Raw genomic sequence first — 14,139 nt, 5'->3', positions numbered from 1 at the left:
ATAGGACAATTTTGAAATTCGGGACACTGCGCCACTTGCCTTCCCTCTATCTCTGGGGTATGGTCAACAGGAGCCTATGGAAGTTTGTCTGTGGGTTTCAGTTCTGTTTGAATGGGAGCTAATGAGGAGTTTTTTTGGGTCAAAGTACGTTGACCTTGGAGTCAAATAACTTCAAATGGTTCAATATGTTTTTTGGGGGGAATTTTACACTTTTTTTAATTGGAGCAAGTGGGTTAAATTAAACTTGTAATAGTTGAAATCGGCTGAAGAACTTTTTTTTAACGTCAATGAGACTAAATGGAGATTTTTCATGGTAAATTTAATGAGCAATGTCAATGTAGACGTGAAATAATATCATTAGAAATTAATGGTGCTTTTTTGTAAAAAAAAAAAAAAATTAAAAAGCGTGTTTCAAATGGAAAGGTGAAGTTTTGGATGACTAAACATACAACTGTGTCACAAGAAATTTTGATACATTTTGGAATAGGTCAAGCTGGAGGAATCAGATGTCAAATGTGGGAGGCAATGGGTGCCAAAGATTTTGCGGCAAAAAATCCTCTCCACAATCACATTAGAAAAGCCATGTTAAATATGCTGCTGTTACTTTGGTTTCCAGGCTACAGTGAAGCCAAAGTGTGGCAGAGTGGTGGCGTTCTCCTCAGGTGGGGAGAATCCACACGGCGTGAAAGCTGTCACCAATGGGCGAAGGTGCGCTGTAGCTCTGTGGTTCACGTTGGACCCGCTCTTCAGGGAAATGGTACGATCTTCCTTTTTCAAATCCTGTCTTTATTTGTACATGTACAATAACTGCAAGCTTTTCCAGAATTAGACATATCTGAAAAGAAACAGTTTCTGATCGTGCGTGCCTTGTTTTGTACAGGAGAGACTGCAGGCAGACGAGGTGATCCAGACCTTGATCACACAATCCGGACTGGGTCATGGCCTCGACATTAACCCCAAAGATGAATTGTAGCAGTAGCCTCCTCCTACGCTGCTTGTTATCAACTTTTATTTATTGTGGACTTTATCTTTGAATCAGAAACAGATCTATTTTTATACTATTTTGAGTGCAGGTTCGAAAACATTTTTCGTGTGAGTATGTTTGTGTGTGTTGGGGGTATGCGCACCAGTGTTGGAGTGTGTGTTTGCTGTTTTTGTCTTTTTCTATGTCTTACTGATCTGTGAAAGTGTCAATAGGGAGATTTTTCCTGCTTTAGGTTGTTGCGTACTCTTGAGTTCAACATATTGGTTCTATTAAGAAAAACACTATCCGGAGTCCAGAATGACGTTAAAAGTTACTTCGAGGTCAGTAATACTTGACAAGCAGGTACTTTCTACAGTGGTATGAAAAAGTATCTGAACCTTTTGGAATTTCTCACATTTCTGCATAAAATCACCATCAAATGTGATGTGATCTTTGTCAAAATCATACAGATGTAAAAACAATGTCTGCTGTAACTAAAGCCAAACCATTTATAGGTTTTCATATTGTAATGAGGATAGCATGCAAACAATGACAGAAGGGGGGAAATAAGTAAGGAGACTAAGGAGACTTAAAGAGCAATTGAAACCAATTTTTACCAAACAATTTAAGTCATGTGTGTGCCCAATTACTGATGAGTGGTTTAAAGCTTCCCTGCCCACTATAAAGCATACACCTGATAAGAATTGTCTTGATGAGAAGCATTGTCTGACGTGCATCATGGCTCAGTCAAAAGAGCTGTCTGAAAACCTGCGATTACGGATTGTTGATTCAGATAAAGCTGGGAAAGGATACAAAACCATCTCTAAAAGTCTGGATGTTCACCAATCGACAGTCAGAGAAGTTGTCTACAAATGTAGAGAGTTTGGCACTGTTACGTCTCTCCCAAGGAGTGGCAACCCACCAAAGATGACACCAAGAGTTCGGCGCAGAATACTCAGGAAGGTAAAAAAAAAAAAAGAGAACCCTAGAGTGTCTGTTAAAGACTTGCAGAAATCACTGGCACAGTCCAATATTTCTGTGCACACATCAACAACTGTATGTAATGGTGTTCATGGGAGGAGTCCACGGAGGAAGCCACTGCTGTCTAAAAAAAAAAAATTATTGCTCGTTTAATGTTTGTAAAAAGGCACTTGGATACTCCACAGAAGTTATGGCAAAATATTTTGTGGACTGATGAAACCAAAGTTGAATTGTTTGGGAGTAAAACACAACCTAATGTGTGGAGGAAAAATGGAACAGCTCTCCAACATCAACACCTCATCCCCACCGTGAAGCATGGTGGAGGGACCATCATGATTTGGGGCTGTTTTGCTGCTTCAGGACCTGGACAACTTGCTATCATTAATGGAACGATGAATTCAAAAGTTTATCAGGATGTTTTGCTGGAAAACCTCAGGCCGTCTGTCAGACAGTTGAAGCTAAAAAGAGGATGGATGGTGCACAAGACAATGATCCAAACACAGAAGTAAATCAACTTCAGAATGGTTTCAGAAGAACAAAATACATGTTCTGGAGTGGCCAAGTCAAAGTTCAGATTTGAACCCCATTGAGATGCTGTGGCATGACCTAAAGACAGTGATTAGTGCCAGACATCCCAGGAATCTCACTGAACTACAGGAGTTTTGGATAGAAGAATGGGCCAAGATTAGTCCTGGTGGGGGTACAAAATATTAAATATGATTGTTCACTTTTCTGTAATTGTTTGCATACTATCCTCGTTAAAATATGAAAACCTATAAATGTTTGGCTGGTTTTAGATAAAGCAGAGTTTTTTCATCTCTGTGATTTTGACAGAGATCAGATCACATTTGATGGGGATTTTATGCAATAATATGAGAAATTCTAAAAGGTTAAGAGAGCTTTTCATACCACTGTATGTCCAAAAAAGTTGGGTTGGTTTTATTATATCCATGCCAGTAATTGTTGTCCTCAAAATACACAGTGCACTGTTTTCTTTTATAGATTTGAACTAGCACTATTCAAAGAGATGTGTTTTGCATATTATAAATATTTATAATAATCATGCACTCGGTACGGCTGTCAAATTTAGGGAAATGATTGTGTTTTGTATTGTGTTTTTAATTTATGTTTGAATTTGTAGACAGCTGCTGTCACCACTGTCTGCTTTAATATGGGAAGCTTTTTATTATAAAAGATCAATCATTCCTGTTTCAAGGAATATGATATTTTATATTATTGTTGATATACAGGTGATAGACATGTCATAGTCATGCACTGTAAATTCAATGGGCCGAATACAGTAGTTTGTTCTGCGGAGATTCAAAGAGCTTAAATATAATTTTGTTTTCACTGATATTTAATGATGAAATGCACAAAATTGTATGTTTGTGGGCTATAATAAATTATAGAATGTATTGGTATATCATTTTTATTTGATTTATTCTTTCACATGCATACTTTAATGTCACACAGTTGTGCTTGAATATCGTCACAAGTTTTTACCGACTTACTGTATAGTTTATATTTTATACATTAATTTGTACAGTATAGTCAGTAAAATATCTTATCAACATACATTGGCTCTAAGATGCACAGCACTGCTCTTTTGTCCAAGTTTCACTTTCCGTACCGCTTATCCTCACGAGGGTCGCAGGTTTGTTGAAGTTGAAAACCTAAATATAATGTACACATGTAGGCTGAGAGGTCACTGTGGTGAATGTACTTTAAGAAAACAACAAAATCTGAACTCATTAAAAAAGAAAAAACAAAAATAAGAGCGACAGATGTCGCTTTTTAAAATGGTAATTCATGATGAAGCAAATCAAGTGAACGTTTGATGAAAAAATTCAAGTGATGATACTCCCTCGTAAGAAGCTCCCACTACTACAAGAAATATACTCATTTTGCTAAATGAACACTACATGGAACTCTGGCTCCAAGCGTACATGCTCTCCCTAAAGGGTCCTTCTTGGGTAAGACGGTTCAGCGCACTAGCAGAATGTTTGAAGATTACTAATACATTTTTTCCACCACTAGCGCCACTTTTTGACCACTAGTACTGTATTTAAAACCCCTTCAGGGACTGGTCACTACAGTGGACAACTATTGAAAAGTTGACACGTAAGACATTTAACCCTTCATAGAGCAAGAGCATATTTTCATTACTATTATTACAGATAACGATGTGTTTTTCATATATTTATCAATTTAATATCGTTTTAATAATTACAGATACATATATAAATGAATACAATGTTAATGAAACTTAATGGAATTAAGATTGAAAACAGAAATACACAGTATATGGCACCAAGTAACACACTAAAGTTGATTTTTTTTTTTCATACCATTTAACCTTTTGCATGCAGTTGATGGCAAAAGACATCCAATTCATTTAAACTGGAAAGACTGGCTGTGAATGTCTGTGCCATTGACGGCACTTGATGCTAGACGTTCAGTATATATATGCCGGAAAACACAGACAAGGCTGAAAAAGCAGTTTCTGCTCTTGCACCCCTCTTTAAAATAAACTGCTGTATTTTAAGCCAAAAGAACTGTTGTGTTGATAGAACAATATGTCTATATGCTGCCATAGCAGTTTCATGGCACATTAAGCCCACAAACTATTTTTAATTTGTCCGTTTTACCCTGGAGACCCCCATTTACAGACACCGCGCAACTGCTTTTGTTTCAACCCAGCCATAAAAAGAAGGTAAGTAATTATATTTATTATTCGAAATGTCTATTATTTTTAGCCTACAATCATTAATTGATGTCTTATATTAAAGAAAAAAAAAACAAAAAACTTTATAATTGTTCATTCGCATATTTCAAAGTTTAAACAAATTACATCACCATGAAAAAAAAAAACAATGAAAAAGTGCCTGTAAATAGGTCACGGATATCTACCTCATAACTATCGCTTAATTGTATTTTTTTTGTTACTGTCGCATTGTCTCCGATATTTTAAATGGTAAATAATCGATCCAAACAAAGAAAAATTTAAAAAAATAAAAGCGTTTAAAAAGGTAAATATTTTTAAAAATTCTCGGTCATTCCTTGATGTCTGCGATTTCTGCATTGCGACCCTTGTTATATTACCGTGTTTGACCATAAAATCACCAAAAAGTCCACCTGTAGCCATTCACAGCTGTTTCTTGACACTCGGTGAGACGTGCTACACTGAGTTTTTGGATTGAAACAAGGTAAATACGCGATAATATCTCGTTAAAATCATGGTGTCTTTAATTATGCTTTCTAATGCTCTCACCTCCAGTTAGGGTTTAGGGGTTACATTTTTTTAAATGCCCTCCTGTTTAAAATTTTCCTTACCCCAGAAAATTGAGATTTTAAGGTTTCCAATGATGTGTCTCACATGCATATAAGATCATTTTGGAATTTGACCATATCTCTGAACTTCCAGTCACCTGAGTGTTATATTATTTATACTGTATAATAGAACTATTTGTTACAAGTGGCAACTAGTTAACATCTTGCTAGTTTTACTAATAATGCACATATTTTTGCATCATCAGTGACATGTTGCCTTACTAGTTATCAAGAGGTGAGTAGTAACATGTAACATTTACTCCATTACATTTACTTGAGTAACTTTTTGAGAAAAATGTACTTCTACGAGTAGTTTTACTAAGCCATACTTTTTACTTTTACTTGAGTAGATTTGTGAACAAGTAACGCTACTCTTACTCCGCTACCTTGGGCTACACTAGTCGTTTTTCCTCTTTATTCTACATATTAGATTTGACTTTTTTGCCAGAGATGCCAACAGTGGCTCAATCAGTTTCACCAATGAGACGTCGCAATAATAATCACGACTCCAATATACCAATCAAACTCAAGCTTGCTGTTCTAAGATCACGCCGGCCTGTTCAATCACGTAGTGTCGTTCAAGCACTGTCAAAAAATTTTGGGGGGGGACAAAGTACGCAGCAGCTAACATGACTCGAAAGCACAGATTTTAACATTTCTCCCAGTTTTTATTTGGCACCGATTGAACATGGAAACCCAGAGATATGATCCTTTTAGTTTCAGAATAGGAAATATGTTTTCTCCAATAGAGGGCACTCATGCTCTTTGGACGAATAATGCTTCATTTCTGTTGATTTTTTTTTTTCTCTTGCCAGAACTGAATGATTTAAAAAAAAAAAAAAAATTGGGGGTATTTCTTTGGCTTAAAGTGGTTATGTAATAGGTTATAGTACAATATAAATAATAGGAGTTCATATAGATAACTGATAAAAAAGCGGCCATTGTGTAATAAAAAAAATCCTAAGCCGTTACATGTTACTCATTATTTGAGTATTCTTTTCACCAAATACTTTTATATTTGTACGTACTTCAGTACATTTTTTGGACGACTACTTTTACTTTAGCAATATTATTTTGAAGTAACGCCACTCTTACTTGAGTAAAATTTTTGGCTACTCTTCTCACCTCAGTAGTTATCTCACTATAGTGTGTATGGGAATTTCATACAGTAGTGGAAAAATAAACAAAAAAAACACTTAAAAAAATAAAAACAGATAAGACTGTCATTCTACCAGTCCACTCTAGTTCTACTGGTGCGCTGAATTGTTTTACCATATGGGAGACAGAACGTGTGGGTTCGAATACATGTAAGTGACCCCCGTCATGTGCTGGAATCTTCCCAATTGATTTTGTCATGGTATTTTTCATGGGTCCAGTTTATCCGTGACCCTAATGAGGATGGCAAAGGGACGATGGACAAATGGTTATTTCAGAAGTGACAGGTCATCTGATCCGTGAATCGGAACGTCCTGTTGTCGCTGGCTATGCACAACAGTTCACGCATACGCCGTGCACGCCTCTCCTCCAGAGCGAACCTGCGTATCCGCTCCCGAGTCGCCTGCTGCTCCGCCCGCTTTTCCGCCCGCTTTCGGGTCAGCCACCTGAGGGCAAATATACGAGTCTAACTTTTGCATATACCCATATGATAACCAAAAACAGAGATCTCACAATTTGAAGGCACGTTCACACTCCTCTCTGCTCCGCAGAAGATAACCACTGTCTTCCTCCAACTTCCTCAGCTGTACCAGTTGCTTCTCTCGCTGTTGCTGCTCCTGTTTTCTCTGCAGCCACAGCCGGAAGGCCTCTTCTGCCACACTGGAGTCCCTCTGCTGCAAAGAACACACGTTATACAATACTTTTTATTGGCATTTTCTTATCAGCGGGTGGAACTCTTATAATTAAAATATTGTGATTAAGTTCATTTTCACTTCATTTTCATTTCAGAGGTTGAGTCAACTTTAGTCCATTTTAACTGGCTGCAAGTGTGATTTAGTTATTGCCACCACCTGTTATGTGCCACAGGTAAGTAACAGGTGCTGTAATTACACAAATTAGAGAAGCATCACATGATTTTTCAAAGGGTGCCAATACTTTTGTCCGGCCCATTTTTGGAGTTCTGTGTAAAATGATCATGATTTTTTTTTTCCTATTCTTTTTTGTGTTTTTTAATTGCAAGCAAAATAAATGAAGATATTACTAACAAAACATTTGTAATTGCAATCATTTTCTGGGAGAAATTGAGCATTATGTGACCGAATTGCAGGTAACCAGGTCCTTGTGGTAACTACCTGAGAATTCATCCTCTCCATCTCCTGAGCTCTGTGGATTCTCCTCTCATGCTGCAGCTGCTCTCTCTTCCTCATCAGCCAGGCCTTGAAAGCCAGCTCGTTCTCCTGCTTCCTCTGCTCTTCTTCCTCCAACTTCCTCTGCTCGGCCTGACATCATACGTTTGGAGAATTAATGAGACACTGTGAGCAACACAGTGGCGCGCTCAAATACTTGTGGCGTGAATTTGCGAATAGCTTTGGCGTTATCTAGCGGAATCTGGGTGCCATTGAAAATTTAAAGAGCTTTGGGCGAATGGACTGCAGCAGGGTAGAGTATATTTGAGAAAAAAAAAAGTTATTTAAAAGAGCCATATACTGTATAAGATTGGTGGTCAAAAATGGCACAAACTACACATTAACGTTAGTAATGACCCTGTGAACATGCAACATGTGTTGTCTACAACTTATGTCAATCACATCCCAAAAAATTAGTACATACATGCTACAGTCTTCAAGTAAGGGCTTCAAATTGCACCAGGTTTAAGTTGGTGCTCTAATGAGTAATCATTTTTAGTGTGGTAGGTTACCATAAAGTTAAAAGCTAAACTACATAGTACGAGCATGCCAACTTTGTTCATATTCCAAATGTCAGTTTACCATACATGAAAAGTAATACATGAAAATTCAAAAGTGTCGATGAAAATTTGTGCAACCTTGGTGTCTTTTTGTCATGTTTCTCTATAGGATGTCTCCATTGATCAAAGGCATCTCCCATGCATATCCTTGTCTTATTTCTGATTTTGTCATGACTCATTTGAGATTCATAACGAGTGTTTGTTTGTTTTGTTTTTTTGCTCTAGAGGTAGATGTTTTTGTTGGCTCGAACTGTAAATGTTTTAGCAGCCTTGGTTTAAATTGCATACAGATCTCTTGCAACCTGGATGTAGACACATAACTGATTGCAGGTCAGCATAATTACCTCTCTGGCCATCTTCTCCTTCTTTTCCTGGGCCTTCTGCAGCAATTCCTTCTGCTGGGGTGAGAGCTTAAACGTAGCCTGGGAGGGTGTCCCGCTGGCTGACTGTACCCTCCGTTTGGTGCCTCTTCTCTGTCCTCCTCTGTAGTTGTAACAGGCCGAGCTGGACCTTACTGGAGGTCTGGGACCCCGGAGGGGATCGGCCTTCTGAAAGGAGGGAGAAGTTCCGAAGGAGGAACATGATGAGTGGGTGGACGTGGAGCTCTTCCCCATGTGATCCTGTACGATCGGAGGAAGGAGGCTTTGATTTTCCACTTCCTTGAGACTGACAAGATGAAACCTGCCATCTTTTTCCATAAGGATCCTTCCCTCCTTTAGCCCTTCATCTCTCTTCTCTCCACTGTCCTCCCCTCGAGGTGACAATTTCAGCTCAGATAATCTCCCTGACACTTCCACCTCCCCGGCGTCATTTTCAAACTTCACCGGAGGCACTACCAAGGTAACTAGATTGTCTTTGAACTGAAGGCGCCGCCTCCGGCGCAAATCTGGAGCGTCCTGATCCCGCAGCTCCTTGTTGGCCTGTTGGATTTTCTCTAGGACGTACTTTTTCTCCTCTTCTGTCTGCTCACCAAGACCCAAAGGAGGTGGTGTTGTACGAAAGGGCTTCATAAGGCTGTCTCTGTCAGAGTCGTACTCAAGTGGTTCCATTGGTGAGGGCCACCTCTCTTCATCATCTTCCTGCTTGTTCGAGTTGTTGTCTCCGCTCTCCTCTTGTTGCTGTTTCTCGTCATTGGCCAGCTCTTTGTTGATGTCCGCCTCAATGTCCTCGTAGTCAGGACCCTGTGTGGTGGAAACTTGAATGTAGTATAATAATGTAATGTAGTAAACTTAAATGCAGAGAGAAACAGTTGATTTTGAACAATACGCCCATACCCGACTGTTAACCCAGTGATTTCCATACTCTGTGCCACTCAAGTGTGCCTTGAGAGATTATCACGTTGTTAACTACAGTGGAAATTTAAAAAGGTCTACACACATTTCATTCAAAAATTCAAACGTGAGGTTTACCATGTCGGCCAGCATAACTTTTTAATAATTATATAATAATTATAATAATTTCTATTTTTTTTCTCACTATTAGCGTAACCTGTACAACTCGACAGAAAGTTTTAAAATTGTTTTCAGCGAGTAATATGGGAACAATCATCAAACCATAACACATTATTTTTTTTACATGCATTTGGGAGATTTCAAGTTGTTTTTTGTAAAATTGTGAAACCAAGTTTGAACTTTTGGCCAACATTTCAAAAGTCACTGGCTAAAAAAGCCCATCAGCACCTGTACTTCCTCCGGAAACTCAGGAAAGCAAGAGCCCCGGCCCCCATCATGCTCTCATTCTACAGGGGCACCACCGAGAGCATCCTGACCAGCTGCATCACCGTGTGGTATGGAACCTCTAGTGTGGTCTGCCGCAAGACCCTGCAGCTCATCGTGAGAGCAGCTGAGAAGGTCATCGGTGCCCCCCCCCCACGCCCCTCCTGGATATCTAGAACTTCCGCCTCATCCACAAAGCCACCAGGATTGCGGGTGACCCCACCCACCCACCCCACAGCCTCTTCAGCTTGCTCCCGTCGGGGAGAATACTGCGGAGTCTCTGGGCCAGAACCAGCACGCTCAAGGACAGCTTCTTCCACCAGGCTGTCAGGGCTCTGAACTCCCCTTCATACCCCTGTACCTTCTGCCAAATAAGGTAACCCCCCTTCCATCATCCCCTGCCGTCCAATGCACTAGCCTACTTTAATATTCACTCAGGACTGTTACATTCAGCTGCTATTTCTTTCTCTCTTGAAAATGCACTACCTAACTTCAAGTCACTTTTGTACCTATCTTTTGCACCATATTACATTTTTAAATTATATTCATTTTGTTTGTACATAGTCCAGTTGCTATTTTATTTATTATTATTCTTATCTATTATAATTATGTTTATTATTTTTTTATGCTGTGTTTTTATACGCATGTTTGCACGTGGGGAGAGGGGAAAGCAATTTCATCTGTGCTGTATGTTCTACTTGTTGAGGTGGTTGCAGCTCAACGTTGCATTCGTAGGAAGAATTGACGGAGAATAAGTTGTCTTTTAGCCAAAACATGCAGTGTTTAATTTCCATCGACATGCGGATACATCCTCTCTCATTGCTGTCTTCACAGGCAATCCCACAAATCAAAGTAATCAAAGTCAAACACAAAGAAGTAATAAATGTAGCACTTTAGACATTTAAGTCCCATCCTGCCATCTTGTGGCGAAAAGATAATATGTCAATAATAACAAGCAATAGGAGCATTATTTCCACATCAACTGAGGACACATTTATGAATACAAAACATTTCCTCTACCATTTCTCTCAACACTACTTATATGCATATTTGACAATAAAGCTGAACTTGAACTTGAAAAGGCGTCGCAAAAGGAAAAACACTGCTCAACACCAGAAGAACACCACATTTGTAATGAAGCATGGCAGGGGATCATGCTTTAAGGTAATTTTTCTCTTTGTAGGGCAAAATCTTAAACCTTTTGATACAAAGATTAAAATATCACAAATAGCCTCCTGGAACATAAGAACTCTATTTGGGTATTTTAGAGGCACTTTGTTAAATAAGGATTGGCATCCCATTTAACTCATTCAATGCCATTGACAGCGATCGATGTGAATGGCAATGAACGAGTAACCATGAGTTTGAATTTGTTTGGTAAATTTTGATCATAACACAACAGTTCAAACTCAAGCCACATCATCTCAGTTGTTTATCTTTACAAACCCACCAAAAAAGACATATGTTTAGATTCCTTCTCTTAGTTTTTTTTTTTTTTTTTTTTGCACAGACTATGTGTCCAAAGAATGAAAAACATTTACTGTAGAAATCATCTTGGTCTCAAATTTTGTGTCACAAAAAGTTAGCAAATAAACAGGTTTGTACTCACTGTATTTATTAGTACAGCGAAGTAGATTGATAGGCAGGACAATAAAATGCTTTCAACAAGATGACAGGAGGCTTGTAAGTTTTTTAGATGTACAGTGAGATTTCCTCTAATATGAACTATGTGTCTAAGTCAAGGTTGGCAAACTGCTTCAGAGTTTTACTCGGGTAATGTGCTAAATTACAGTTGCATTTCAAAGTGTACCTATTGTTTGCATGCTAGTGTTACAATGTGTATAAGCATGTTCATAAATATTGCAGCACAGTGAAAGGATGTTATTACTATAGTACAGTATGTCAGCAGCTGGTTTCACTTACTTGCTCCTCACCCCGACTTTCCTCACTGATCAGCCAATCCAGATCCTTCTCAAAGTCATCATTATATTCCTCCCGGTTTTTTCGGTAAAGCACTTCACTCATGATCTACTGTCACCAGAAGATAAAATGATAATGAATTTTTATTGAAATGCATCCTCCTACATCTTACAATTGACTTGGTTCATTTTTTTTTTTTTTTTTTTAATATGATGAAATATACTCGATTGAATCTGATAGCTGCATCAGATATGCTGATTTTATGATTACATTTAAGGCTCAGTTTTATTGGCAGTGTTTTACTAACGCAACTATAAACTGTTAAGGCTATGTGTCCTTAATTTTGTGATCATTAGTACACAGTGTGCCAAGAAATGTATATGGCGGAAAACACTCAGGTGACTGGAAGTTCTGCTCTGAGACCCCCACTTTGGCCGAGTTTCAAAATTGTCCGATATGCATGTGTGATGCATCATTGAAAAGCTTAAAATCTCAATTTTCTGTGGGCAGAAACATTTCGAACAGGAGGGCATTTTTAAAATAAAAAAAAAATTGAACAGCAAAACCCTATCTGGAGGTGAGAGCATGCGAGAGCAGAATTACAGACGCCATGACTTTAACGGGATATTATCACGTACTTGTTTCGATCCAAAAACTCCATGTAGCATGTATCACTGTGTCATGACACAGCTGTGAATGGCCACAGCTGGATTTTTGGGGGGATTTTATGGGTGAAACATTGTAATATAACAAGGATCACGATGCAGAAATCTCAGACATTAAGGAGTGGTCGAGATTTTCGTTTTCATATATTTACCCTTTTAAACGTTTTTTGTTTTCTTTTTCTTTGTTTGCATCGATTATTTATCATCTGACATACTGGAGAAATGCAACAGTAACAAAAAATATACAATTAAGCGATAGTTATGAGGTAGATATCCGTGACTTTTTTACAGACACCATTTTTTTCATTGTGACGTCATTTGTTTAAAAGTTTAAAATATGCGAGTGAATAATTTTTTAAAGCCGTTATTTTTTTAAACGAAATATTAGACATCAATTAATGATTATAAGCTAAAAATGACAGACATTTTGATGAAGAAAAATAATTAATTACCTTCGTTTTATGGCTGGGTTGAAACAAAAGCAGTTGCGCGACGTCTGTAAACGCGGGTTTCCAGGGTAAAACGGACAAACTAAAAATAGTTCGGGGGCTTAATGCGCCATGAATCTGCTGTGGCAGCATATAGACATATTGTTCTATCAAACACAACGGTTGTTTTGGCTTGAAACACAGCAGTTTCTTTTAAAGAGGAGAGCAAGAGCAGAAACTGCTTTTCAGTCTTGTCTGTGTTTTCCGCCATATATATGGAGCTGAAAATCAAAAAAGTGACATAAATTCACATCATTTATAGTAGAAATTTTAGAATTACTCTAAATAGTAGTAGTAGTAGCAACGTTGGTAGTATTAAGGTTCGGAAGCTTCATTTCTTTATATATTTCATATAGTAGGCAACTACAATGAGTTTCATATGATATTTTACAATCATTACTAATAACTTTTAATAATTTGGTTTTCATTTTGATGATTATTTTTCTAAAATTAGTTTTTTTCGTGGTTTCATGGTCATAAATGTTATTAACTTACTCGTCAAATGATTTCACATACTCAGTTATGACACAAGGATTTACATCCAAGGTTAAAACACTAATTTGGGGGGCTTCTTATCATTTGCCAACTTTGTTTTGCTCAAAATATATAAATAAATTAACAGGATATGATATCATTAAAAGTTCAACCGTGGGTCACGCCACGATTTCACTCGTACACAATGATTCTATAGGAAATTCTTGTTTGTCAACTCACCGCTGGTCCCGGTACCTGCGCCCTCGGTGTGTAAACAGTGAAACCGAACGTGCAAACGTGCAATTGTCCACCATCTAAAAATGTCACATGCACACTGAGCCTGCCTGTCAGTCTGTGGGGCGACACCTGTGCACATAATCTCTCGCCGTCTGCAACCCTAAAAGCATTAGCTGTCACGTCGCCATAGAGACTGACAACATTTACACTCGCGCATGCGCAGATAGCCATTAAAGCCTATTCGTATTAGCGTACTCCGCGGAACAGAGCCTTCGTAATGTAACGTAGAGTTGTAATATTGTGTTTTAATAAATTTCATTTTTAATATGACATGTCTGTCTGTCTGTCTGTCTGTCTGTCTGTCTGTCTGTCTGTCTGTCTGTCTGTCTGTCTGTCTGTCCTATTGGGTGATCTCTATAAGTAAATTCAGGACGTGCGTGAGTCTTTGAACGCAACGCTGGTT

General features: G+C 38.3%; 2 protein-coding genes across 4 annotated transcripts in view; one reads left to right on the top strand and one right to left on the bottom strand.

The window, feature by feature from the left end:
* Window positions 1-3,759, top strand: part of p3h2 (prolyl 3-hydroxylase 2) — a 103,400-nt gene extending 99,641 nt beyond the window's left edge. Inside the window, exons 15-16 of one of the 2 annotated variants that reach the window (XM_057840729.1) lie at window positions 617-757; window positions 881-3,759. In XM_057840729.1, the coding sequence (XP_057696712.1) occupies window positions 617-757; window positions 881-973 (234 nt within the window). In that variant the 3' untranslated portion in view covers window positions 974-3,759. The remainder of the gene's footprint in view (window positions 1-616; window positions 758-880) is intronic. The other variant, XM_057840730.1, reaches the window with a different exon arrangement.
* On the bottom strand, window positions 3,373-13,790 carry ccdc181 (coiled-coil domain containing 181). 2 transcript variants are annotated; one of them, XM_057840732.1, is made up of 6 exons: window positions 13,680-13,790; window positions 11,816-11,920; window positions 8,522-9,358; window positions 7,564-7,710; window positions 6,944-7,104; window positions 3,373-6,876 (listed from the first exon to the last, which is right to left on the bottom strand). In XM_057840732.1, exons 2-6 carry the CDS (start codon window positions 11,915-11,917, stop codon window positions 6,705-6,707), a joined length of 1,419 nt encoding a protein of 472 aa, XP_057696715.1. In that variant the 5' UTR covers window positions 11,918-11,920; window positions 13,680-13,790; the 3' UTR covers window positions 3,373-6,704. The 2 variants fall into 2 exon arrangements, with proteins under 2 accessions (XP_057696715.1, XP_057696716.1); XM_057840733.1 differs by having other exon boundaries at window positions 11,816-11,923; window positions 13,680-13,784.
* Window positions 13,791-14,139: the final 349 nt, after the last annotated feature.

The sequence above is a fragment of the Corythoichthys intestinalis genome, chromosome 7, assembly GCF_030265065.1.
Source record: "Corythoichthys intestinalis isolate RoL2023-P3 chromosome 7, ASM3026506v1, whole genome shotgun sequence".
NCBI lineage: Eukaryota > Metazoa > Chordata > Actinopteri > Syngnathiformes > Syngnathidae > Corythoichthys > Corythoichthys intestinalis.
This window is presented reverse-complemented; position numbering and strand designations above follow the sequence as displayed.

What these genes read in the sequence shown, in the direction of transcription:
- ccdc181 (XM_057840732.1), bottom strand. Translation starts at nt 11,917, where the DNA reads ATGAGTGAAGTGCTTTACCGAAAAAACCGGGAGGAATATAATGATGAC. An exon ending in TGGAGAGGATGAATTCTCAG is followed by an intron (nt 7,105 to 7,563) that starts GTAGTTACCACA and finishes TGTTCTTTGCAG; the next exon opens with CAGAGGGACTCCAGTGTGGC. An exon ending in TGTGAACGTGCCTTCAAATT is followed by an intron (nt 6,877 to 6,943) that starts GTGAGATCTCTG and finishes ATTTGCCCTCAG; the next exon opens with GTGGCTGACCCGAAAGCGGG.